This window comes from Pseudorasbora parva, chromosome 22 (assembly GCF_024679245.1).
Source record: "Pseudorasbora parva isolate DD20220531a chromosome 22, ASM2467924v1, whole genome shotgun sequence".
In the NCBI taxonomy this organism is placed as follows: Eukaryota; Metazoa; Chordata; class Actinopteri; order Cypriniformes; family Gobionidae; genus Pseudorasbora; species Pseudorasbora parva.
In genome coordinates, this window is record NC_090193.1 from 26,288,354 (window position 1) to 26,313,691 (window position 25,338).

At 39.0% G+C, this 25,338-nt stretch overlaps 3 protein-coding genes across 4 annotated transcripts; 2 read left to right on the plus strand and 1 right to left on the minus strand.

Moving 5' to 3' along the window:
• The first annotated feature begins 648 nt into the window (after positions 1-648).
• Positions 649-4,686, plus strand: otud5b (OTU deubiquitinase 5b). The gene is made up of 9 exons (XM_067431699.1): positions 649-1,473; positions 2,559-2,652; positions 2,851-2,915; positions 3,031-3,187; positions 3,298-3,446; positions 3,535-3,720; positions 3,795-4,002; positions 4,081-4,179; positions 4,263-4,686. Exons 1-9 carry the CDS (start codon positions 919-921, stop codon positions 4,382-4,384), a joined length of 1,635 nt encoding a protein of 544 aa, XP_067287800.1. The 5' UTR covers positions 649-918; the 3' UTR covers positions 4,385-4,686.
• Positions 4,687-6,912: 2,226 nt separating this feature from the next.
• Positions 6,913-12,971, plus strand: mon1bb (MON1 secretory trafficking family member Bb). Of its 2 annotated transcripts, none has more exons than XM_067432216.1 (7): positions 6,913-7,309; positions 7,398-7,499; positions 7,595-8,161; positions 9,210-10,002; positions 11,191-11,338; positions 11,653-11,827; positions 11,912-12,971. In XM_067432216.1, exons 2-7 carry the CDS (start codon positions 7,412-7,414, stop codon positions 11,920-11,922), a joined length of 1,782 nt encoding a protein of 593 aa, XP_067288317.1. In that variant the 5' UTR covers positions 6,913-7,309; positions 7,398-7,411; the 3' UTR covers positions 11,923-12,971. The 2 variants fall into 2 exon arrangements, with proteins under 2 accessions (XP_067288317.1, XP_067288318.1); XM_067432217.1 differs by having other exon boundaries at positions 6,913-7,270.
• Positions 12,972-13,082: 111 nt separating this feature from the next.
• brpf3a (bromodomain and PHD finger containing, 3a) lies at positions 13,083-23,952 on the minus strand. The gene is made up of 13 exons (XM_067432215.1): positions 23,470-23,952; positions 20,653-22,190; positions 20,098-20,251; positions 19,677-19,808; positions 19,403-19,531; positions 17,990-18,302; positions 17,580-17,852; positions 16,909-17,490; positions 16,718-16,796; positions 14,850-14,935; positions 14,685-14,773; positions 14,447-14,601; positions 13,083-14,348 (listed from the first exon to the last, which is right to left on the minus strand). Exons 2-13 carry the CDS (start codon positions 22,140-22,142, stop codon positions 14,165-14,167), a joined length of 3,666 nt encoding a protein of 1,221 aa, XP_067288316.1. The 5' UTR covers positions 22,143-22,190; positions 23,470-23,952; the 3' UTR covers positions 13,083-14,164.
• Positions 23,953-25,338: the final 1,386 nt, after the last annotated feature.

The following is a 25,338-nucleotide window of genomic DNA, read 5'->3' on the forward strand; positions in this document are numbered from 1 at the left end:
TCTGAGTGATCAACATTTAGCTATAGCTAACCTTACAGATAGACAACAGAACTTTTATAACTATCAGATATGTTTAAAAAAATTAAACCAGACCAACATTCTCCATAGGCTACATAGCCTAACAGGGTGGAACTTTAAGAGTGTGACAAGTAGAATACCATTTCAAAGACTAAATAAAGTAATTGAAGAGTTGAAACTTCAGTTTGTACAGTTGAATTCCAGCAATAAAATAAAATATGTAATTTCCTAAAAATGGTCTCAAATTGAATCATGGTCTTTTTTGGATGTCGAGAAAGTACATACTAACAGGGTGGAAGATGATTTTAGTGACACATGAAGAAAATTGTTGTTGATAAAAATGTGTGTAAAATACAAAATATAATTTTTATTGTATATTAAGTTATAAAGAAGACCTAAATATATAAATTACGACATTTCTTATAAATTTGTGACTTATTTTGTAGAAATTATGAGCACATAAATCAGAGATTTATTCGATTTATCGTATTCTATATTTATATAAATACCGGTAACGTTATATACTGTCACAAAAAAATGTTCTAATGTGTGGTATTCAGTAACATTTTCTTCACTGGAAGTCAATACGGTAGGGGGCAGTGCAAAGCAATATGAGCCCATTTGTCAACAAGAAGCAGAGCAGGCCTCGGAAGTGACGTGAAATCGCATTGTGGTTTGTTGATGTTTGTGTCAAACTCTCGGTCGGTCGTTGTTACGAAAGAAAAACCTCGAAACCGACAGATTTGAGACGACCGTATTATTTCACCGACACGTCGTACTATGTCAGGACGTGTGTAACTATACATGCATCGAACAAACTGCTCATATACAAGTGTAAAAGGCCGTTTGTTCTCTGTGTTGTAACACATAACAACACAAATCACCGCAAGCTGGCCAGCGATGACAATCCTCCCAAAGAAGAAACCGGCTTCTACAGCCGGTAGCGGCGATCATACGGATGAACCGGACAGACGAGGCGGCTCTGAGTCGCACCCTCATCCCCTCGCAGGACGATCGGGGTCCCGACCCAGGGCCTCTCCGCCGCCATGGACATACCAGGCCACACCGCACACGTCCAGGGAGGAGCGGCGGATCGAAGCGAGCGCTCGCCCGCAGCCTGCCTCGCCGCAGCCCGGTGCCGCTGGTGCTCCAGTCGTGCAGTGTGAAGGGAACGCGAACTCGGTTGTGGTCGCAGGTCGTGTCGAGTTACCCTGCGGCGCAGGTGGCGTTGGAAGCTGCTGCTCGGGACCCGGACTCAGCAAGCGAAGACGACAGGCGGTCTGCTCCAGCGGTTTGACAGGTGGAGGAGGTAGAGTGGGAGGCGGCGGCGGAGGAGGAGGAGGGGGCGGTAGTCCAGTCTCGGAACCCGAAGACGGAGCTGGAGGCAACAACAGTGAGGATGAGTATGAGAATGCGGCCAGACTTCAGCTTGTGGACCCCGCCACGGTCGAGCAGGTTCTGGAAATTGACAGTTTTCTTACTAGACTGCTTTCTCTGCTTTCTGTGTCAGTTTGAATGACCCATCAAGGCTGCTGAGAGCTAACTATATCATTATTTAGCTCAATGAAATTCATATGTTTCAAACTGTGCCTTAAAGGGATAGTTTAAGGGTTAACTTAGGTTCCCAAAAAATTCTGTCATTAAGTACCCTCATGTTATTACAAACTCGTGTGACCTTATTTTTGGAACACAAATTAGGATATTTTTGATTAAATTCACCACCAAGGTCCAGAAAGGTAGTAAAGACATGGAGAACTATGCGACTACAGTGGTTCAACTTTAATGTATGAAACGAAAAGAATACTTTTTGTGGAGAAAAAAAAAACATATTTAATAATTTCTTCTGTTCCGTCACCGTGTCAGTCTCTGATTCTGTTCACGTAGTGAAAGCATACAGCGCTTCCGGGTTCTACGTCAGAACGGCTGCTTATTGGCAGGCTCCATCGTCAGCAACACATACATGCAACTTGGTGCTCACATAAACAGCGTCAGAGAATGACAATGAAGAGAAGAAATTGTTGAATTACTTAATTGTAATTAATGACAGAATTTTTATTGTTGGGTGAACTAACTCTTTTACTCAATGTCCCCTTACTCACCATCCAAACCTGTTAGACTTTTGGTTGTTTTGAGTTTTGATTCATTTCTTTTGATCCATTTCTTTCACATGAGAAAAATTATTTATCATAATTATGACATAAAAAGACTTAATCATGATATTTCAACTTTTATTATATACTTTTTTATTTTTAGATAAAAAGTTTAATGTGTGACATGAAATCAACATAACCCACATTAACCCCCCCAAAACTGAAAGTGTATGGTGACTGAGGTTTTAATTTATTATTTTGTGGAAAACAAATTACTTAAGACTTTAGAGCTTGTAATGAGAATGAAATAAAAGAAGAAAAAAAAATAATTTAAATTAAAAAATTGCACAAACAATTTTTGGGGGGACTGTCTGTTTTGATAATTGGAATAAATTATTAATATGTCTTTATTGTCCTATAATACATTTTGTATTTTATTTTTACCTACAGCAAGAAGAATGGTTTGAGAAATCCTTAATGGAAAAGAAAGGCTTTGAAATAAAAAAAATGAAGGAAGATGGAGCATGCCTTTTCAGAGCAGTTGGTAATATATATATATATATATATATATTTTTACATATTTCTATAAAGCTTAGTTATTTTATTTCAGTTAGTTGGCCAGTTTTTCATGCAGTATGTGTTTTTTAGCTTTATTTTAATTACCAAAAACAATTTAAATATTTTTAGTTAATATTAATGACACAACAAAATATAATTTTTTATTTATTTTTTATTTTTTAAGCTGATCAAGTATATGGGGACCAAGATATGCATGATGTGGTACGGAAGCAGTGTATGGATTACTTGGTGAGTCAGTTAAAAATTTAAGAATAAATGATTTGCAGTTAAAAAATAATTTGCTTTGAAATGTGCATTTTAATTATTGACTTGTTTTGAATTATTGTTTATGCTGTAATTACAGACGAAAAATGCGGATTACTTTTCGAGTTATGTCACAGAGGATTTCACCACATACATTAACAGAAAGAGGAAGAACAACTGCCATGGGAACCACATTGAGATGCAGGCCATGGCAGAAATGTACAACCGGCCGGTGGAGGTTTACCAGAATGGCGTAGGTTAGTTGATCTCTGTTGAATTCCTGCCATCTAATAGGCTGTCTGTGGTTAATTTTAGGCTAGAAGAGGAAATACGTTTTTAATTTTAAATGACAACTCCCGTCTTGCAGAGCCAATTAATACGTTCCACGGCATTCAAGAGAACAACGATGAGCCGATACGTGTCAGTTACCACAAAAACATCCATTATAATTCTGTGGTGAATCCCTACAAGGCCAGTGTTGGGGTGGGGCTGGGCCTCCCCTCCTTTAAACCGGGGGTAGGTGTTGTAAATAAGAAATAGATAAGAGTATTTATTTATAGGAAAAATGTTCCCTTCTAATATCTGTTATACTGTCTCTATGTAGTTTGCTGACCAGTGTCTCATGAAAAATGCTATAAAGACGTCTGAGGAGTCTTGGATTGAGCAGCAGATGTTGGAGGACAAGAAGAGAGCATCAGATTGGGAAGCCACCAATGAGGCCATCGAGGAACAGGTTGCCCGTGAGTCCTACTTGCAGTGGCTTCAGGACCAAGAAAAGCAAGCGAGACAGGTATGACACCATCCCACCGATCAAATCAAAGCAAGTTCAAACAAATATGACAGCCTTCCCTCTCTTCGCTTCAGCCTCGTAAAGCTAGTGCCACCTGCAGCTCTGCCACAGCCGCCACATCCAGTGGCTTTGAGGACTGGGGATGCAGGTCCCCTCGCCAGCGCAGCTCCACCTCCTCTCCAGAGCATCCTGGCCCAGCTCACCCTGAACCCCCCGTCAAACCCCCCTCCCCAGCAGGAGCCTCGCTGGTTCTTCCCAAACCCCCATCACCATGTGCCCCAGGTCTGTATATGTTTTCTTTGCTTGTGCTTATGCACACTTCTCACATACTAACTGGTTCTTTATTGATTTCTTCTCAAGGTCCAAGTCATCAGTCTTCTGCCAACTCTTCCCTTGTTTCTCGCTACCCAACCCTGGGCTACAGGACTCTAATGCAGGACATGTCACCTACTGCCTTCGGTACTGCATTACATTCTTTAAAATAAATGTTTGTTGACTTCTTGTAATTCACTTCATTTGTTAATTGGGTTTTTTTTGTGAAGGTTTAACAGATTGGGAAGATGATGACGTTTTGGCTTCAGTTCTGGCTGCTTCACAACAAGAATACCTCGATAGCTTGAAGAAAAATGCAATGCACAGAGAATCTTCTCCAGACTGCAGCTGATATATTGGACAGCATAACTTGCAGCACAAACCATGGAAGAGCTGCATTTCTTTATTTTCAACACCATGCAATGTTTCTTTCTCTCCCCTCTTTATAAATACCACTGTATTCTGACCTTTCCCTGTTTTTTGTTTTGTTTTTTTGCTAACCCATTTCTTTCATTTAAAAAATAAAATAAATGGACCTAGTTAGGTGCATGTTTAAATAAACATTGTAAAATTAATATTAAAAATATCATCTCAACTGTTGATTATTATAATGTGTTTTCATTATTTGAGCACAATAAATTATACTAATTAGTATATGAATGTTGAATGTTTTTTTCTTCTTCTAATGTTTGCTATATTGACCAAGGCAGTGCAGTAAGCTGCAGGATTTTGGTTATATAAAGATAACCAATAAAACAAATTCATACCTTGATGTTTGTACACTGTCAGAAGTATTTAATGAAACTTGAGATTTTAGTATTCAACATATTATCATAACACATATCATGCTTTGGTAATTGTTAAACTATTACTCACCCTGTTAAAATCCATGTTGTAGTGGTCTATCGTCCTTCAGGTCACCTTGGTAACTTTGTGGAGGAGTTGGATGTGTTACTTTCTAGCTTCCCTGAGGATGGCACTCCTCTGATTCTGCTTGGTGACTTCAACATCCATCTTGATAAACACCTAGCTGCAGACTTCAGCACTCTACTGACTTTTGACTTTAAGTTAGTATCTACTACGGCTACTCAAAAATCAGGTAACAAATTAGACCTCGTCTACACACGCAACTGCTCCACGGACAACACTTTAGTTACTCCATTACACACCTCAGACCACTTTCTCATCACTCTTACCCTCATACTGACTCCTGACACAACACACACTCCTACACAGATTAGCTTTCAGTGTAATCTACGCTCGCTCTCTCTCGCCTATCCCCTATGGTTTCATCTTCACTCCCTTCACCTGCTCAGTTCTCAGTATTGGACGCTAACAGTGCTACTGACACTCTTTGCTCCACTCTAACATCCTCCTTAGACAGTTTTTTAGACACCTGGTGGAATGAACTGCCAATCTCAATTCATGCTGCTGAGTCTGTAGCCATTTTTAAGAAACATCTTAAGACATCTTTTCCAATTGCACCTGACCAATAAAGAATAGCACTTAACTATCCATTTAAATTTTGTTTGTTTGTCTATAAAAAAATATATATTGTGTACTGTTCTTAATTAACTGAGACTTCTTACAGCTCTTACAGGTTGTTGGCCTTGTTTGTTTCGTTGCTTCTATTGCTCTCCCCTTTTTTGTAAGTCGCTTTGGATAAAGGCGTCTGCAAAATGATTAAATGTAAATGTTAAAAGAAAAGGTATACACACACACACACACACACACACACACACACACACACACACACACACACACACACACACACACACACACACACACACACACTCTCTTATATATATATATATATATATATATATATATATATATATATATATATATATATATATATATATGCTTTTACACGTTTAGCGAAACCAAAGACTCATATAAAAGTTTTATTTGTGGATTTCTCATCAGCTTTTAAATGTACTTTTAAATGTATTTCAGTTCATTAGCAGACACCCTGGAAAAAGAGTTCTCATTACGAAGTTGCTAACATGGGTGATTGACTTTCTTAGTTGAAGAGTCCAGCGGGGTAAGTTAGAAGGGTCTGTTTCGGGGAGAAAAAAAAACCTATTACTTCGGATAAAGTCTTATCGCCTTTATTATTCATATTATTTACAAATACTTGTTCTAGTTCTTTTAAAAAACGATTTATTATGCAGACTATACTGCTCTAGTGAGCATTCTACATGATGGGGGAAGAGCATGGACCTGTCTTGGATTTCTTTTTAAATTGGTGTGGAAAATCAAGTCTCTTCTCAAACCTCTAAAACTAAGGAGATGGTTATTAATTTTAGAGAGAATGAACAGGATAACCCATCCTACATTAATAAATGGTGAATATACAATTAGTAACACATTACAAATACCTTATTTATTCAAATGGAATACATGGATTGATTATGTAGGTAAGAATTTACAACAGCGGTTGTATTTCTTAAAGAAATGATTGTCTTTTAATGTCCATAGCAGACTGATTTTGTGACTGATTATGGGGCTTTTATTGAAAGCATATTAACATTCTGTGTGAGCTGCTGCCTGGTACGGTAAATTAAATTGATTTTTATTAAATTATGTTTGTATATGCCATTTGTGAAATGTTAAATGTATGTGTGAGTATCGGTGAGTATGCTGCATGTATAGGCTACTTTCCCTACAGGGATAAATAAAACAAACGTGTGTGTGTGTGTGTGTGTGCGTGCGTGTGTTCAATATTCCATTCAATCTATTCATAGTAAATTATAGACGATTCTTTTCTCTGGTGGTCTCACACTTTTAAATGAACTTTTATTGTATTGTATTATGGTCCTGTATTTTGAACTTACGTCAACCGGAAGTGGTTGTAGATATTTGTTTTGCAGTGTTTTAACGTCAAGCTTCCTGGAGCACCGGCGGCTGAGTCAGTTGCGCTGAGCGAAAATGAAAGCTGATCTTTGTTTTTAATGATCGTTAATACATTTATTCTGCCAGACATGAATGTGATTATGATGGGTAGTGAATTAGTTCGCAAGTGGAGTTATTTATCGGGGAGAACAGTAGCTTTTCCATAAATAACGTAGACTAGTTCATTTCTGTCTGGTAGTCTAGTTAACGTTAATAGTTCAATGATTTTAACCGGTTAATGCTGTTTAACTGAAGTCATTCATTGTAATTAAACTATCTGCGACAGAAGACGTGCGTGACAGTGTTCAAACTCCACGAACGGTGCAGATATGGGATAACAGCGGTAATCAGATTAAACTTCACTGTTGTAACGTTACACGAAGTACGAACCGTCATTAGTTAAATTGCTTTGGCTGATATATTTGCCATTTGATAAGTGTTATTAAATCACTTTCTAAATTTAAATTCAGTTTTGTATGTTGCCATGGATCCGAGCAGTCAACTAACTGGGAATACGGAGGAGGTGAAGATATTTGATCCATCCATTCTTCCACAGAGTCTTGATCAGATAGGTAATGTTCTGGGTGGTGCCATTCTATTGCTAGTTTACACTTGTGTTATGGTGGGTAACATGCTCATGCGGACTTGATTCTACTCCACTTTCCAGATATTGCTTATTCGGACAGTGATGTCCCATCAGAAAACAATTGTGTGAATGAAGACCACAGTATGCCTTCAGACCCAGAGGGGATCTTGGAGTCAGCAGACCCTACATCAGAGGAGAACAACCAACCACAAGAGCCTTCAACAGATATGCAGAAGCTCCATATTGATGATGATAGGTCTCTGTGTGCCGGGGGTTCGGAGACTGATTCTGGGAAAGCATCTGAGGACTCTGCATTAATTGACAATGGCCATGATGAATCGGGTGAGTTTGTTGTGACCGTGTTAGCCCGGGGGAAGATAGAAGAGCAAGGAATGGGAATTAAAGGAGCCTCGTCCCCTCTATGCGAGACCGGCACACCTCTGGGACCCCCCTCGCATAGGAACGAGGATGTGACGGCGGATAGCTGGAGACAGCACAGGAAGCATGTGTTTGTGTTGAGCGAGGCTGGGAAGCCCATTTATTCCCGATATGGAAGCGAGGAGGCTCTCTCCTCCACTATGGGAGTGATGATGGCTTTGGTGTCCTTCGTGCAAAGTGGAGACAACATCATTCGTTCAGTCTACTCCGGTAAGCTCTTTGTAACATCTAAATGATTGGCTTAAAGACCCTATGAAAGGAAAAGGGCATGCTTTATCAGCTTATTTACTTGTGAAAGTCTTTCTCCTTCAGGACTGAAAATATTGATGACTCGTCTTGCACTCAGGGGCGTAAGCAAATCTTTGTCCAATCAGGTGCTCTCTATAATGAGCAAGCTCCTCCATCTAATATCACAGGGCAATGACTAGGAAATCATGGATCTTATTTCTTTTTACTGATTAGATTTTTCACGTAGTTGATTTATTTATATATGTGTGTGTGTGTGTGTGTGTTTGCTCATAATAAATATATACATATATCAACATATATATATATATATATATATATATATATATATATATATATATATATATATATATATATATATATATATATATATATATAGGTTGATTTGTACCACGAACTGTCTTTTAGTGAATAAAAATGTGCAGTTTGTCATAAAAGATCAGTCTATCTTTTAGTGTAATCATTTTATGAAGAATTAATCTTTTTTTTGTCCATTATTATTTTGTCAAAATACAATCAATGTTATTTATCAATCAATACAATCAAAATTATTTAGCTGTAGTTTTAAAGGGGAAAAGTTTTTTCTATTCATATTTTTATAAAAAGAAATTAATGTTTAAAAAAAACTATGCTCACAAAGGCTGCATTTATTTTATCAAAATACAGTAACAACAGTAATATTTTGCAATATTAATACAATTTAAAATACATTTTCTTTTTTATACATTTAAAATGTGTTTATGTGATGGCAAAGCTGAATTTTCAGCATCATTACTAATATGCTCAAGAAACATTTCTTCTCAATTCTTAATCTTAATATTTTTGTAAAAAACGTGATACATCTTACTGACCTGTCCCCAAACTTTCGAGTGGTAGTGCATTATTGTTCACGTTTGTGAAAACATCTTGCGTAGCTGCCGCTGGTGTCTGTTAGACCAAAAAACAATTAATCATCTCCCTAAATAATGATGAAGCCTAACTAACTTCCAACTGTTTTCTTCTCTCCTGGTAGATGAGCACACGGTTGTGTTCATGCAGCGGGGTCCTCTGGTGCTTGTGTCCGTCTCCAGCAGCCGTCAGTCAGAGCAGCAGCTCCGGAACGAGCTGCTCTACGTCTACAACCAGATCGTCAGCATGCTTACGCAGGCCAGCATCACCCGCATCTTTGAGCACAAGAAAAACTACGACCTGCGTCGTCTGCTGGCCGGCTCCGAGAAGATTCTCGATGGCCTCCTTAACCTCGTGGACTCAGACCCCAGCCTCTTACTCACTGCTGTGCACTGTCTCCCCTTGGCCTCATCTCTCAGGGACTCTCTCAGTCAGATTCTTCAGAAGGCCATCACACCCAACCTGGTCTTCTCCATCCTCATAGCCAAGAACCAGCTGCTCACCATAGTGCAAGAAAAGATGGTGATCGACGATACCCGACTGGAGCCTGCCGACCTCCACCTTCTGCTGAACCTCATTGGGGCTTCGTCCGCCTTTCAGGCCGGGGAGATCTGGACGCCCATCTGCCTGCCCAGTTTTAACCCTGACTGTTACTTTTATGCATACATCTCCTATCTGGACCCTCCTGAATGTACTGTTTGTCTAGTTCTTCTTTCCACCGATAAAGAAGCGTTTTATTCGGTGGCCGAGTGTAAGAGGAAGATCGAGGAGGCTATGCAAACGCAGAATGCGCTGAACTCCATATCGAAAGCTCACTCTTACAGTGTTAGTCAGGTGGGGGTGTCTGACCTCAGGCATTTCATGTACAAGCCCTTTGACGTGCCAGACAATTATCGGCAGCTAACGCAGTTCACCAGGTGAGTCGTTTGCATTGAGAATCTCATAAAACCTTTTGGAAATATGCCCACCTCATATTTCATCCCAAAATAAAAAGAAATAAGAAATTCAATTTTTACTTAAAATAAATAAAAATAAAGCCTTATTTTAGTGCCATTAAAGGGATTGTTCATCCAAAGATTTTTTTATTCTGTCATCATTTACTTACCCTCAAGTTGTTCCGGACCTGTATTCATTTTTCTTCTGCTGAAAAAGATATTTTTAAGAATTTCTGTAACCAAACAGTTGATAGGACCTATATAAAAAAATGTTTTGTCTTCACATAATATGGAAGTCAAATCTATTTGAGAGTAAAAATCATGCAGCTCTAGGGTTGGAACAACTTGAGGGTGAGTAAATGACCAAATACATTTTTGGGTGAACTATCCCTTTAAGATCTGCATTTTCATAATAGTTTACCACATTTGCTCCTCTAATTCTCATTAATGTCATGCAAAATAATTTTTATGTTATGGCTGATAATTGCAGATATGAAAATTCTATACAATTTTGTCTAATTACAAAATATTACAGATTAAGATCAATTCATATTTAAGTGCTTGTTTTGAACATATTTGTGATTTTGGGATGCATTCTTATTGCTAGCTAAAACTAAAACTATTACAATTTGTTTACATTTCTTGAAATAAAGATAAAAAAAATTTTTTTTTTGCCTTGGCAACTACCTGAAATAAAAATAAATTTAGTTGGAGTACTAAAATTACTTAGCTTTAAAATAATAATAATTGAATATATAATAAAAGCTATTTAAAGTGCTGTTATATTAAAAAACCTCAAAAACACTGCTGTGATGCAACTTTTTATAACTGATTTAGTCAAACACTTTGCAAAGGAGAAAAAGCCTTTTTTTCTTGCTTCTCCACAAATTACTTAGAACAGTCTCTATGAGCATAATATTTTTCACTGTAAACCCATCACATTATTTCCTAAATTAATTTCACAAAGGACAGAAATCAAAAGCACGCGTTCTTTATTTATCCTATTGTTTGTTGCCAAATGCATTGGCTTTTATTGAGAGCACTCCGTTTGTCATGAGATGTGCTTTTACAATGTAGGACCACTAATATAATTTCTGAACATTTTCATGAATGACATCACAGAAATGAGATCTAAAACACAAAGACGACATTGTTTTTTTAACCACGCAGCCCAGAGATGGAGGCCCCTTACGGCAGTGAGGAGGAGCGGATGAGACTCCTGGACCTGTACAGAGACATGCACGGCCGTATCCACAGCACCTCACGCCCCCTCAAGCTCATCTACCACGTGGCCGAACGGGAGACTCTGCTGGCCTGGGTATGTGAATATTAACTGCTGTCACACTCACACGCATCTGTTCTCAGTCCTCTGAGAGCAAAACATGTTGATGTCGCGCTTTCCATCTTGCCTGGCGTATTCACACGCTCTCCGGCAAGACCTTGAAAGATCGAATTACCTTTAAGGCCTCCGAGCGGCAGGCGAAATTTGCTAATGCAGATTATGCAAATTAGGATCCTGACCTTGCTCCAAATAGAGTCGCGTCGTGATTGATTCTTTGGCGGCGTCCTTGAAAGTATTCTCGGGTTAATTATGAGTTGCCCAAAGCAAGTTAATTCAATTTCTCATTTCAGGTCACGAGTAAATTTGAATTGTACACGTGCTTCAGCCCCCTTGTCACGAAAACCTGTGCCATCAACGCCATCACCAAACTGCTCCGCTGGATCAAGAAGGAAGAAGACCGTCTGTTTATCCGATACCCTCCGAAATACTCCACAACCCCCAACCCTAGTAAGAGCTCTAAAGGAGGTAAGAGTCAAACTAAAACGGATTATGATTTCTCTGTTTTACACGATTCTTGGGCACTGACCATCTGCATTGATTTGGTTTCAGATGCACACTGATCATACCGACCCACAGCGATCCAATCGCTAAATTGGCAGGATGTGCAGCTCTGCTTCAAACTCAACTCAGTTTAGTAATACAATGGAGAAGATTCAACCAAATGACCATAATCCACCATGGGTTAATTATGTAAAGCTGCTGATTGTTTTTGTTTTTTTGACCTTTTGACAGACATCCTGGACTGGATCTGATTTTATACATTTAAGTAAAACAAATCATATTTTGTAAACATAAACACCAGAAACAGCTTTACGTAGCCCGAAACACCCAATAAAATGTGGATATTTTTCTTCTGAACTGGTGGCAATGGTTGATTATTGAAGGTGTAACTGGATTGTTTAACTTTACACTAGTTTTTTTTTGTTTGTCATGTAATTGCATATAGATTAGAAAATATTTATGCGATAAATTGAAATGATCAAATTTGTGTCCCGATGTCTGAATCAAATAAGCTGTTCATCATGATCTATTCTGACATGATCTAATTTAGCATGGCCGCTCAAGCCGTGCATCATCTCATTGCACCTTTATTGTATTTGTGATGTATTATTTTAGAAGTTTGCTGTAACTTTTTAGTCTTACATGGTTTTGTATTTGAAACCGAACCGACAAAACCTTGCTGCATTTTAATGAAAGAAAATAATGAGCTGAAACATAACAGAAGATCATAACATTTTATGGGATTAATGTTCTTTCATTTCTGTTTTCAGTTAGGTTACTGCACGGCATGTGTAGTTTACTGTTGTATATGATTATTATTTTTTGTTTCCTGTTGGATTTGCTAGTCATGAGTTGTGACGGTTACTCTTCTGGCATGTGCACTAAGATGACGTCATCAAATCATAAGATCCAGATCACCACAATATGTAGGTTTAAACCACTAGACATAATAGGAAAAATTCTCAATGTGTGATATTTCGGAGAACAATATACCGGTACTTGCAATTTTCTCAAGTTTGTTTTTCTGGGGGTAAAAAGAACATTTGTATTCAAGAGAAATAATATATTGGTGCTGTAATAAATCTGAGGTTGCTCAAAGTACATCTTGTATTTTGAAATCTTATTTGTTGACATGATTGCTAAATTTAGAGCGGGTAATGGATCAAGATGTATTGCTCAAGTTCAACTTGTAAACACAGATGAAAGATACAAAAACTCATCAGCTCGACAGTGTTTTTATTTCTCGTTTGAGAAAATACTGTTTCAGACATATTTTTGTTTGGTACTATTAGCTTTTCACAGGCTTTAAAAAACACATTTCTCTTTTACTCTGCGTACATGATCTAAGACACTACGTTATATTTGATTCTATAATGTTCTCTCACTGTACACCACTAAGGAACAATTGCATGAAAAGCAGTAATGCTTTCTGAACAATATAAAGCTCGACAGAGCTGTTAAATTAAACCTTTTCAATCACTATTAAATAACTTTTCCATAACCACTCCGAATAAATTAAAATGACGTACAAAGTTTGTCATTAATTTACATTTCAGATTTTAAAAACACACCTGTGCATATTTTCTACATGCATTTATATTTACACAGTGATCTCCACCCGAAATTACAAGCTTGTCGACAGACACATCCTTTCTTTAAAATAAACGGGCACATATTAACTTAAAAAAGGACACAAAATAGGTGCTGGGTGTTAATGCCAAAGACTAGCATTAAGTGGCATCTCAGTAGGTAAAAACAGCTATGGTAGTCAAACACCAGACATTTTAGAAAGACACCAGACCTGATAAAGACACAAAGCATGTGTGATCACGCTAGAATGATTAACCAGCAAGTCTTAAGGGCAATAGGACTTTTTTTGTGCACTTGTATTTCCTCAATCCAGAAATGAATCCAAGTAAACTGTTACAAAATGCACTTTAGCAAAAAGTTCCTGAGTCATATTGCCCGAACACCCTGGTGCATTGGCAACACAAGCGACCTCATCACCTCACATTCAATAAAACTGCCGAAAATGGAACAAGTGGCAAAACATTTTCAACATACAGAAATAAGTGCAATTAGAACTGATTTTAAAACATTCGTAGAAATCGAAACCATAAAAAGTGAATAAAAGCAGGTTTTGATTTATGATGTGCCTTGAGTTTTGGAGGGCATGATAACAAAATTGAGCTTATGAATCTGCCTTCCACTGGTATAAAAACCATTAAACATCTGAATGTTATTAACGTACCTTCATTGGTATCTTGCAGTCAGTTTAGACATACATTTGATAGAAGTCTTTTATATAAAATTTGAGGGGTTAAAAGTCGAGTTTTCCTGCACATGACTCAAGTGTGTCATCGCCCTGTCGTATGCCATGTGCACTGACTTCCGCACATTGGGTTTCTTGCCCTCCATCAGACGTAGTCTGTCTACAGTGTCATCAATGCCCATGTGATGGAGCTTGTCCAATGGCAGCCACTGCCTATTTGTAAATGAACAGCAAAACAAATGACACGAACAGGCTTAAAACAAGCTTGCGGGTTTGAAATATATTACTTTATGAAAAGTATTTCACTTTACCAGGTTCTTTTTGTATCGAAAAACAGCACAAGAAAGAGCTTGTCCTCTGTCTCCTCCTGTCTGCGTTTACCCAGATCCAAAACGTCTATAGGAGGCACTGGGATGGGAATGCCGTTGTGAAGAATCCCTTCTCGGGGCATGTTAGGATCGACAACCTGTTGAAAACCATCATTACCTAGGCTAGATTCAATTCTTATGAAGACAAACAAGCATTAGCACAACCCTATGTGATCCTTACCATTGCAGGATATGAGGGGTACCCACGACATTTTGCCCAAACCAATGTAAGAGGTTCCATCTCATCATCATTTTGAGAAGTGTCTCTGCCTACAAAAGTAAATCTTGTTGAGCAAAACAAAAAAAGAGAACAATATAGTTCCTTTAAAGTCTTTGTTGTACCCACTTGTATTAGTAACTTCAATCTCCTCCTCACCAACAGGAACTTTGCTGAGAGCTGGTTTACCACGACTTCTTTTTGGCGGTGAGGAACTGCAGAAAACATTAGGAGACATGTTTTTTAAATTACTTCTGTGTAATAGGCACCTTAAACACCTTGTATTAAAGGGTTACTTTGCCCAAAAATGAAAATTCTGTCATTAATTACTTACCCTTATGTTGTTCGACATTTGTAAGACCTTTGTTCATCTTCGGAACACAAATGAAGATATTTTTATTGAAATGGCGACGACTCAGAAAGGCCTCCATTGGCTGTAATGTCGTTTCCTCTCTCAAGACCCATAAAAGGCACTAAAGACGTCGTTACAAAGTCCATCTCACTACAGTGGTTCTACAATCATTTTATGAAGCGACGAGAATAGAATTTGTACGCAAAAATAAAATAATGACATAGCAAAGGCCCATTTCAAAACATTGCTTCGTAATTCTTCGTACCCTTATGAATCAGTGTTTTTTTGCGCACAAAAACTATTCTCGTCGCTTCATAAAATGATTGTAGAACCACTGTAGTGAAATGGACTTTGTAACGACGTCTTTAGTGCCTTTTATGGGTCTTGAGAGAGGAAATGACATTGTGACCAATGGAGGCCTTTTTGAACCATCGGATTTCAGCAAAATTATCTTAATTTGTCTTCCGAAGATGAACGGAGGTCTTACGGGTGTTGAACGGCATGAGGGTAAGTAATTAATGACATCATTTTCATTTTTGGGTGAACTAACCCTTTAACATCTGTGTCAGGTGATGCAGGTGATGCAGTGGTCAGCGCTAAATACAGGTGTCATATAAACAGTTTTCCAACCATGAACTTGTGTTAATTTTTGGGATATTGCATGAAAAACAAAAACTAAAAAAAATTATTTGAGGTGATTAAATGTTTAATTCAGTGAGAAAACATGCACAAACTCAAACATATAAACTTAAATTAAATGTGTAAATTACAAATTAAATTAATAAATAGTACGCAATTTTAACATTAGCCACAATATCAGCCTTTGGCTCAAATAAATTTCCATGTCTGGGGAAACAATATTATTACCTTTTTTTGCCCTTTATCATCATGCAGTGACACACTGGGCCTGTTTACACCTGGTCACTTCATGCGTTTTCTTTGATCAGACAGCTATCCGATCGTGAAAAGACCAGGTGTAAATACCCTCTAAAACGCTTTTGAGACGGATTTAAATCCGATCACTCAAACCACTTCAGGAGGTGGTTTAAGATGCACTCCAGACGATACTGGACAAGTGTAAATACATCTGGTTGTTGAAGCCACGTCAATTTTACTTCTCCCAAAATGTCAAAAAATAAACGTGAGAGCGTGTTATACCGGCTCCAAGTAGCCAGATATGACAGCGCTACTGCAACACACAGCCACAGATGAGTAGCTTAGTATCGCTTCAGAAGGCCCGCGCAAACTGCCACAAATGAAACTGAAAGTAAGTCACACACGCTCAATTCAACACACAGTCATCTAATCTTCATTAAAAGTAGTGACTAAATGATCTTACCAGTTCTGATGCCGCTCTCTCCAGTGGCTGTCTTTGATCTTGAAATTAGCTGATGATAAATAAAATGAGGCTCATATCTGTTGCTTTTATTGACGTGAACTCCGTTAAATTTGTATTTAGCGCGGGAACTGAAGATCGGATTTATATTCGTTTTGCGGAGTCACATTTATGTGGCCAAATGTAAAAGGAACTCAGTAAAAACACATGAAGTAACCAGGTGTAACAGGCCCACTGATGCCAAAAGTAAACTGGGAACCTATGACAGCATTAAAGCACTCAGTTCAGAGTGCACACAGCATCCATTACCTGTGTGTTGGGAAGGTAGGAATGCAGCTGTCTGAGTCTGACGAGTTGCCGCTTTGTCTCTTGAGTCCATTTGTGAAGCCTAAATAAACAGCATTAGAGAGCGTTAGGATATTGAACATATTGTGATGGACAGCACTTAAATCACTGGTCAATAAACTTGAGTAATCGTCTTCGTGAAGATATTCCAGTACCGTTCTCTTCTGGCGGAGAGTGGGCCTTTTCGCCTTCATTGTCTGAGCATGAACTCAGTCCTCTGGATCTCAGCTGGTGAGGGGACGGAGAGGGCGACTTTGGGGCTGGTGGTGCTGATAATAATTTGCCTGGTGTGGTCTGCTCTGGCGATGCATCATTTTCAGCTTTGCTGACTCCATTTTGCAATAAAACAGGCTTTTCCTTTGTCTGTCTGGCTCCGTTTTTTGCTTTCTTGAAGAGGATTGATGTCCGACGACCCACACCCATCTTGGGTGAATCAGACAGGCTCTCTGCGGAGGAAACCCTGTTGACAGCGTCCTCCTCTTGAGGGCTGGTATCCTCCTCTTTTGTGTGGAAGTTCTCATCTTCTTTGAAAGTCTGATTGTGATTTTCTCTCAGGCCCCTTTCTTTTCCTTTCGTCCTCTGTTTTCTACTGCCAGGTTTATTTGACTGCGCTGGAGTGGTGGTCCGTCCCGTCTCAAGGCAGAACATAGGCGGGTTTGGTGGGGAATCTCCAGGTAAAGGTGAAGAGGCTGGACAAGTGGGTTTTTGCACTTTCTGTGATGTTGATTTTTTGGGGTCTATAACCGTGTAAAGAAATGAATGTTTAACTGTTAAATGTTGGCAGCTAACTGAAATTATAAGTTGAAGTACCTGAAGTTGAAGTTACCTGTATTGGAGGTTATGTAATCCATCTTCTCCTCCTTCTTTCCCTCTTTGCTCTTCTCCTCTTTCATTTTCCCATTCATCAGTCGTGAGTTGCGGTCCTGGTGGCTGATCTTGTGACGGAGGCTGTTAATTTCTCTGCGCAGCAGGCGCATGCGTTTTGTACGGCCTCCGCTGGTGCGCATAGACGCCACCAGATCCAGTTTGTCCAGCAGGGTTTTTAGCTGGTCCTCAGGACACATGTGCACGCGATTTTCAGGGTCCAAAAGCAAGTCAACTGTAAATCATTTGATGGGGAAAATGAGGGTGAGCTGATAATGAGATCATTTACATTTTCTAAACATCAGAAAGCTTAATCATGTAATTTAAAGAAAACACTGTTTTAAGGGCCGCTGGCATTGGAAAGCATCTCACCTTCATCGCACCAGGAGACTGTGGCATTGTGGGAGCTGGGCTTGTCTGGCAGGTGCATGCCTGTGCTGGGATCAAGGCCTATGCTGAGAGCCTGATGTTGGGCATGTCTCAGGATAGCCCCGCCCACCTCTCGGAGCTGCGTGGCAGCTTTATGGAACACTGTGTCATTGGAGTTGTATCTCAGACAGTTGGATATCATGAGATTGAAATCATTCTCCAAGTCAGCCACTGATGAGTATTTATGGGCCTCCAGTTTGTCATGCATTGAAGAGAAGTCCATCGGCTCAGAAACAAATTCCAGATAATCTGGAACCTAAAGAGGACATGTGGGAAAAAAAGTTTTTTTCCTTGCACTCTTAAAATAAAAAAAGGTCAATCCACTATGTAGAGTAGAAAATCTAATATTCTCAGTGGAAAGTCCACCCAGACTATGGAAACTATGCTGCTAAAATAGGTAATTTAGGCCATCATGGTATAGGCATCACAATGAGCATATTAAAATATGCCCACATGTATATCAAAATGGTATTAAAAATGAGTAAGATGGTCCACCCTGATAAACGAGTGTGAACTATGCCAAGGTTTGGATGGTTAGCATAGTACAGTTATCCCATATGATAATATATTTATATATATAATCAATATATGAAAAATGCTAAATGTTAATTGTTCTTGCAATATAATTTAAAATTTAAAAAAAAAAATTCTACCATATCTCAATTATTTTACATTTAAAGTTTTTGGTAACACTTTACAATATGGATTCATGTGTTACCATTAGTTAAAATAAATTTTTAAGATCAAAAGTTCTGCATCTGTTAGCATCAGTTAATGCATTGTGAACTGTAACAATGTATTTATAGATTGTTAATTAATGTTAACAAATGAGACCTAAAAGTGGTGTTACAATGTTATTTTTTGGAAACAACAAAAAGGGGACTTTAATGGCTTGTTTCCACCGGACAGTACGGTTCAGTACGGTATGCAATTTTTGCCATTTCCATTGTCAGGAACCGCACCATTCCACTTTTTTGCACCCTTCCGTTGGGGTAGCTAGCACAGTAGTCCAGTACAAAAGGGTGGAGCTAGACTCACTGCAGAATGCAGCTTGGTCGACAAAGAATCGTCACTTGCTTGTACTTTTTTGGTTGTTTTTTTCCTTGCAGCTTGCACTGTGTCTTTTTCTTATGACAACAGCAACACGCTGAGTAGCAAGATCAAGATCTGCTGTATGTCTACCATTGTTGTTTACGTGTCGCTTTCTTCTTCGAGCGAGAATGGCGTCGATCGCAACACCATGCCTATCATAAGGGTACTATTGGCGCTAGAAATGCAAGCTGGATCAGGGTTTACGGTCCCGAGTTGTACTGTACCGCTCAGTGGACACAAGCCATAAAGGGCCTGTTTCCTTACCTCTTTCAAATTGACTGGTGTGGTGAAAATATGATCAATGTCTTTCTCCTGCAGCTGTTCCAGTGTAGAGCGCAGAAACACCAGCGCAGGGGTGAGCTGCAGTTCCAGTGCAGCCTGCTGAAGTTTCATCTGACAAGAGAAGAGAGCCAAATTAAATTGATTCTGTAAATTAGCAATTACAGTATGCCTGTTTTTAATAAGTGATGGTTTCCAGAGAACAGGGTCTTGAGAATGTAACAAAAGGACATTATAGACATGAGGGGATCTGTGTCACCTGTTCTCTTTTAAGTCTCTCCCTCTTTCGTATGAGCTCAATAAGAAGTCGGGCTTTTTCCAGGTCCTGTCGAAGCTTCTGCCAATACTTCAGCTCTTCCCTGACAGCCTGCAACTTTGCGTCTGGCTCTCTCTGAAAAGCAATTTAAACAAATCTGTAAATACACTGCACATACAAGCAATCTCTGGTCTTTAATACACAACAAGAGATGAAGACATGATTAAATTAGCCATAATATTTCTTTTTTTTTGTTTAAGCGCAAACATAGGGCAGGGAAAAGTATGAATGATGTGTGCCGCAAATTTGTGAAAAATGTTTTCTGATGCCACACATTCTTTGTGGGCTTGGTATTAAGAGTTGGAGTATAAGTTATCACATTCTTCACTGTCAACAACAGCGTAATGTGTTACAGCACACTAACCTGCTCAGACTTCTGAGCCTGTAGATGGGAATGGAGCCGGCGGATGAGTGGCACTCCGTTGCGAAAGTGGCGCTTCAGAAGCCAGTAATTGTGGAGTCTCTGCATAAACTGATTTTTCCTTTCAACAGAAACCCCTGTGCAAATCTTGTTGAGCCTGTTAAAAAAAAACATCATACAAGGCCAACTGTTAAATTCAACACAAAAAAAGTAAAAGTGACATTTTTGAGTTAAACAGGCTATTCAATAAACCATTTTGATAAAACCATTAGGATTGTAAATGCTATGTTTTTAATACCGAAATGAAGCCAGACCTAAAGGTGCTTGTGAGGGACCTTCAAACATCTCTTTTTTTTAACGTTTTTAAATACTGTACCTAAATACTGTTTATTTACCTACATTACCTAATGTTTATTTGCTGATTTATTAAACATGCTGATTTTAACATTCACTGGAAGTCACATCCACTCTGAAGATGAGGTGAAATACTTTGACATGCTTACAGCAGGGCAAGATCAAAATACCAGACATAACAGACAAAAGACCTGTAGTAACCACCTAAATGAGGGTATCTGCGGCACCAGCAGGAGGGGCACTCCTGTCTTCCGCGAGGTCCCAGGATTCTTCTGCGTTTTCTTCTGTTGTGCGGCTGAACCTTTTTTTCGCCCGTTTTGGTTCTGCTGCAGTGGAGGGCCTAATGTGTAGGATCTCTGACCTCTGTTACCCCTGCCCCCAACCAACCCATTGTCTTCATCACCCTCGTTGCCCATGCCAGGGGGCGAGTGGTTTTCGCAATATGCAGTTTTCTTCACAGTAAAAGTGGTGCCGTGTGCGCCGGTCTCCCGCACAGGGTCGATTTTCATGTAGAGACCGGCTCTCTGGGCACAAGTGACGTGAAACGCCCTGTAGCAGTTTGCTTTGTGGCACTGAATAGACGCCCCCCTGCCTTTCTGTTTGCACAGGTAACAAGTGAGCTTCCATCGCGCAGGAGGAATGTTCTTCACTCCCTCCACAGGCTCAAGGAATACAGTGTTGGCAAAGCACACTTCAGGGATCCATATGGCACAGATGACGTGGGCCCAACTTCCGTCGCTAGTTTGTTTGAATGCACCTCCCCGATTCGGGCAGAGGACACAATCGACAGGTCGTGATGGGGATTGTAGACAGCGCCTGCACAGCCACTGGCCCTCTGGGATGTAAGGCACCCCGTAACATTCCTGGTGCACTGCGAGGTTGCAGATGTCACAGAACAATATGACGTTGCTGTTGAGACACTCGTCGTCAAGGCAAACGCAACAATAGGCATCCTCGTCAATGGTGCTCTGTGACAGCGCCTGGCTGCGGGACTCCAAAATGGACTCTCGCTCAAGGCGGTCAATCAGTAACTCAAAAGTATCAGGGGGGACGGAAGCGTGGCCATCGGACACACGCTTCTGATTCACCATTTCTAGCCAAGCCATGTCCTCTTCGTCCATGTCATACTCTGCCTCGTTGTCCAGCTCCTCCCCTGACTTCTCTATGTAGCGATAATAAGCCACCGGAAGAGGAGGGGCATCTGAGGCTGTGAAAGTGTCCACTTTACGAAACGTAGGTTTTGGCAGGGGGATTTGTGAATGAGCGACCTGGCTTTGCAAGCCATACTGAGAGCCAGATCTCTTTTTGACTGTGTGTTTGCCATCTTTCCTCTTGCTTTTAGACACAGTTTGTTTGTTTCCCTGTCTTTGCTCACTGTTCTCTTTGTTACTGTTGCACTCTGTCAGATCCTGAGCCAGCATTTCATCCTCGGTTACGACGGAGAGCTGGTCACTGATGTTGATCCGGTGGAGCCTTCCCTCCAGCTCAATCTCCACCATTTTCTGAGCTTGTGCGTATGTAAGCGTGTCTCTGGTCATAGAGAAGTTCAGTCTGCACGGAGAAGGTGGACAGAGTAGAGCGTCCATGTCGCCATGGCTGGATGGACCGACTTGAACCTGTTCCTCTCCTCTGACCATTCCTCTGCCAAAGCCTCCAGCCCTGGATTGGCCAACTCGTTTCCTTAACTTTCTCATTGAAGTAATCCTCTATAGAAATGTTAAAATATGAATGGACATAGGTACCTGTGGGAAAAAAAATATAAAAATTACAAATCTTGATCAGATAATGCAGAAAAATTGCTGGGATACTTCGCTTTCATAACAGATCTTCTTTCATACTAGTGGAAAGAAAACATACCAAAATACATTTTAAGTGTTTATTTGATCACACTATTTACATCTGTCGATTTTAATTGCAATACCTTTCAAGGCTGTTTTCTCAAAATGAGTTTTGTCTTATGCACTGAGCCAGATATCTCAACTCCAGTAGCACTTTTCATTTATAAATCATCTGGTTTGTACAATTTATTCCTAAAAACTTGATTTTCCTCCTCTTTTTTCTGGCTGCTGCTGACAGCATTTTCTGATTTATTGACAAAGAGGAGGTTAAGATTATAAAGATCATACAAAAGATCATACAAAATCTTCTCTGTAAAAACTAACATGCCAAAAAGATATTTTTTTACCTTATCAAATGTTAATTTCTGTTCTATAAATGTATGCAAATATATTGCAAATTAAACATAACATAATAACTTGCAACACAAAACATTTGTGCCTTACCATAAAAACACAAACCAACCCATCTTGAGGTGATTTTAACTGTTTTAAGCAATAATATCACATTTGAATAAAAACATCAACAGTCAAATGTAGCATTGACTCCACCCCTTCATTGTGTGTTTGCTGTAATATAAAAAAAGTAAAAAATAAATGCTTCACTGTGATCAATAAACATCTTATAACTATTAAATAATGGGTTTCCCAAGTGAACAGATACAAATCTATAGTATGCACGTCGCTCCATTTGCAACATTGGTAATAAATGTATATCAGGCGAACCAATAGGATGTTGCGCTCATATCACGTGAATAATTCGAGCCAATCACCGGGTAGACCTTCAGTTTTTCCTCGACCCAGTTGACGTAGTTCGGTTGCAGAGCGCTAAATACCAATCCTGAAGCGAGACAGACGAGTCAGCCATTTTAGCAGGGCTGACGGACAGTCTCAACCTCGATTGTTTTTCCTGATAACAAACTCTGACGGTGCACTATGCCTTTGATAATCAAAAGACAAATAATTGCATATGACGCTATAGCTCCGTTGCATGCAATGCCGTGTGTGTATAAAGCACTTGAATGTAATAAAGCGCAGTGAACAGTCAGCCAAGCAGCGCTAGTAAATGAGCGCCTTCCAGTGCTGGAGCCATATTTGGAGAGTATAAGCAAGCAACCGCAGCGCAACCTGCCCCAGCAACATTACTGTTTATAGAAACCAGTACAGAATAAATCCGCAAACTTACTCTTTTATCGATCGCTCGAAACGACAGGGAAAGCCGGTCATATCCAGGGGCGACAGCGTCCTCTTCTGTAGCAAGACGGGCTTCCTCAACCCTCCATTGATGAGACTTCCCACAAAAACGTTTCTAAACACACATCCCGGCTGTTTACACAACACTATCACCTTGACATGGTGCCCGAGTGTTTCAAATAGGCGCCTGACATTATTGCAGAGTGTATCGTGTGCATTGAACGTTGGTTTGTAATTAAATTGGCAAGAAAAATACGCCCCTTTAGAAAAAAAGCGAATTCTCGGCGTTGGGCTTTGCACTTGGCGCGCGCATCATGCGCACTGCTCTGTCATTGGTGGAAATGGTCATCGTGAGGCCACGGAGCCTCGCTAAAGCCAATAGAGGCTGCGAGCGGTAAGAAAAACAACAAGGATCAAACTTCCCTGATATGTTTGCGCGCATAGACTCCATGTTCACCAGCTACATAAAACGCCCGAGTACTGTGGTATGGTTTATTGTGGAACAGAACATAATTCCTTGATAACAGTCGACATATTAGCTAATAATAAGAACAATAATAGCTAACATTGTTATTATGTTTTAAGTAATTTAATAATTTCCGTTTAGAATAGAAAGTTCAAATGATAGCATTTGTTTCAAATATAAATCTGAAATGCATCGTTACTAAATAAAATTATACATTTATCTGTAAACAAATCTTACTGACCTCGAAATATTTAACCTAACTGACATCTGAACAGGATAAAGACAATCTTTTAATGCTACTGTAGGCCTAAATGTTATCTTTTCTACTTTATTAATAATAATAGGCATATTATTATTATTATTATTATTATTATTATTATTATTATTATTATGTTGTTGTTGTTGTTGTTGTTGTTGTTGTTGTTGTTGTTGTTGTTGTTGTTTATTAAAAAAATGAAATAATCTACTTCCGTTTTTCTCTGAACATATAAAGACTAAACCTGGATCTTGAGTCTCAAACACTTTGGTGTTATTCAATCCTTTCTGTTTTCATATATATACATATTTATATATATACTCGCCTAAATGATTATTAGTAACACCTGTTCAATTTCTCATTAATGCAATCTAATCAACCAATCACATGGCAGTTGCTTCAATGCATTTAGGGGTGTGGACCTGGTCAAGACAATCTCCTGAACTCCAAACTGAATGTCAGAATGGGAAAGAAAAGTGATGTAAGCAATTTTGAGCATGGCATGGTTGTTGGTGCCAGACGGCATATGTATGTATGTATGTGTGTGTAAATATATATACATACACGTTTTCATTATATATTCAGGTGATATATATATAGCCTTTTTTGTCCACTCTTTAAATATTATCAAAGTCTGCTTTATGTTCTTATTTTCAACCATGTACAGTACATACTGAAATATGGGTTACTCTTAGACGTTTGGTGCATCTTTTCTCTTTTTTAACATTAATGAAATAATCTTGTTTTAAACAATTTGAGATTATATTATAATTTCTGTTATCACCTGAATATATAATGAAAACGTGATTTTTGGCCATTTTATGCATGTATGCAAAGTGCTTGATAATTTTTCACCCCAGATACACTGGTGTTCGAGGGCATGCTTTTTTATTATATAATTTATTATATTAAATAGCTATTAGATCAGAGTGACATAAGATATTGAAATTTGACACAAATGTCAAAATCAAAATTGCATGAAAAATTGCATTTTCAATAGCGTATCTGTATCTAATATATTCTTGTAGAACATCAGATCTATAATTCATCTTACCCTAGAATATTCTATCAACTCACTGAAAAGCATTATAAGTGTTTGGGTGACTTTCTCCACCCCCTAAAACTCATTGGCTTTCCCC

What these genes read in the sequence shown, in the direction of transcription:
- brpf3a (XM_067432215.1), bottom strand. Translation starts at nt 22,142, where the DNA reads ATGAGAAAGTTAAGGAAACGAGTTGGCCAATCCAGGGCTGGAGGCTTT. An exon ending in AGAGACTTAAAAGAGAACAG is followed by an intron (nt 19,532 to 19,676) that starts GTGACACAGATC and finishes TTCTCTTGTCAG; the next exon opens with ATGAAACTTCAGCAGGCTGC. An exon ending in AGTCTCCTGGTGCGATGAAG is followed by an intron (nt 17,853 to 17,989) that starts GTGAGATGCTTT and finishes AATGATTTACAG; the next exon opens with TTGACTTGCTTTTGGACCCT.
- otud5b (XM_067431699.1), top strand. Translation starts at nt 919, where the DNA reads ATGACAATCCTCCCAAAGAAGAAACCGGCTTCTACAGCCGGTAGCGGC. An exon ending in GGTTTACCAGAATGGCGTAG is followed by an intron (nt 3,188 to 3,297) that starts GTTAGTTGATCT and finishes CCCGTCTTGCAG; the next exon opens with AGCCAATTAATACGTTCCAC. An exon ending in CCCATCACCATGTGCCCCAG is followed by an intron (nt 4,003 to 4,080) that starts GTCTGTATATGT and finishes TTTCTTCTCAAG; the next exon opens with GTCCAAGTCATCAGTCTTCT.
- mon1bb (XM_067432216.1), top strand. Translation starts at nt 7,412, where the DNA reads ATGGATCCGAGCAGTCAACTAACTGGGAATACGGAGGAGGTGAAGATA. An exon ending in CATTCGTTCAGTCTACTCCG is followed by an intron (nt 8,162 to 9,209) that starts GTAAGCTCTTTG and finishes CTCTCCTGGTAG; the next exon opens with ATGAGCACACGGTTGTGTTC. An exon ending in CAGCTAACGCAGTTCACCAG is followed by an intron (nt 10,003 to 11,190) that starts GTGAGTCGTTTG and finishes TTAACCACGCAG; the next exon opens with CCCAGAGATGGAGGCCCCTT.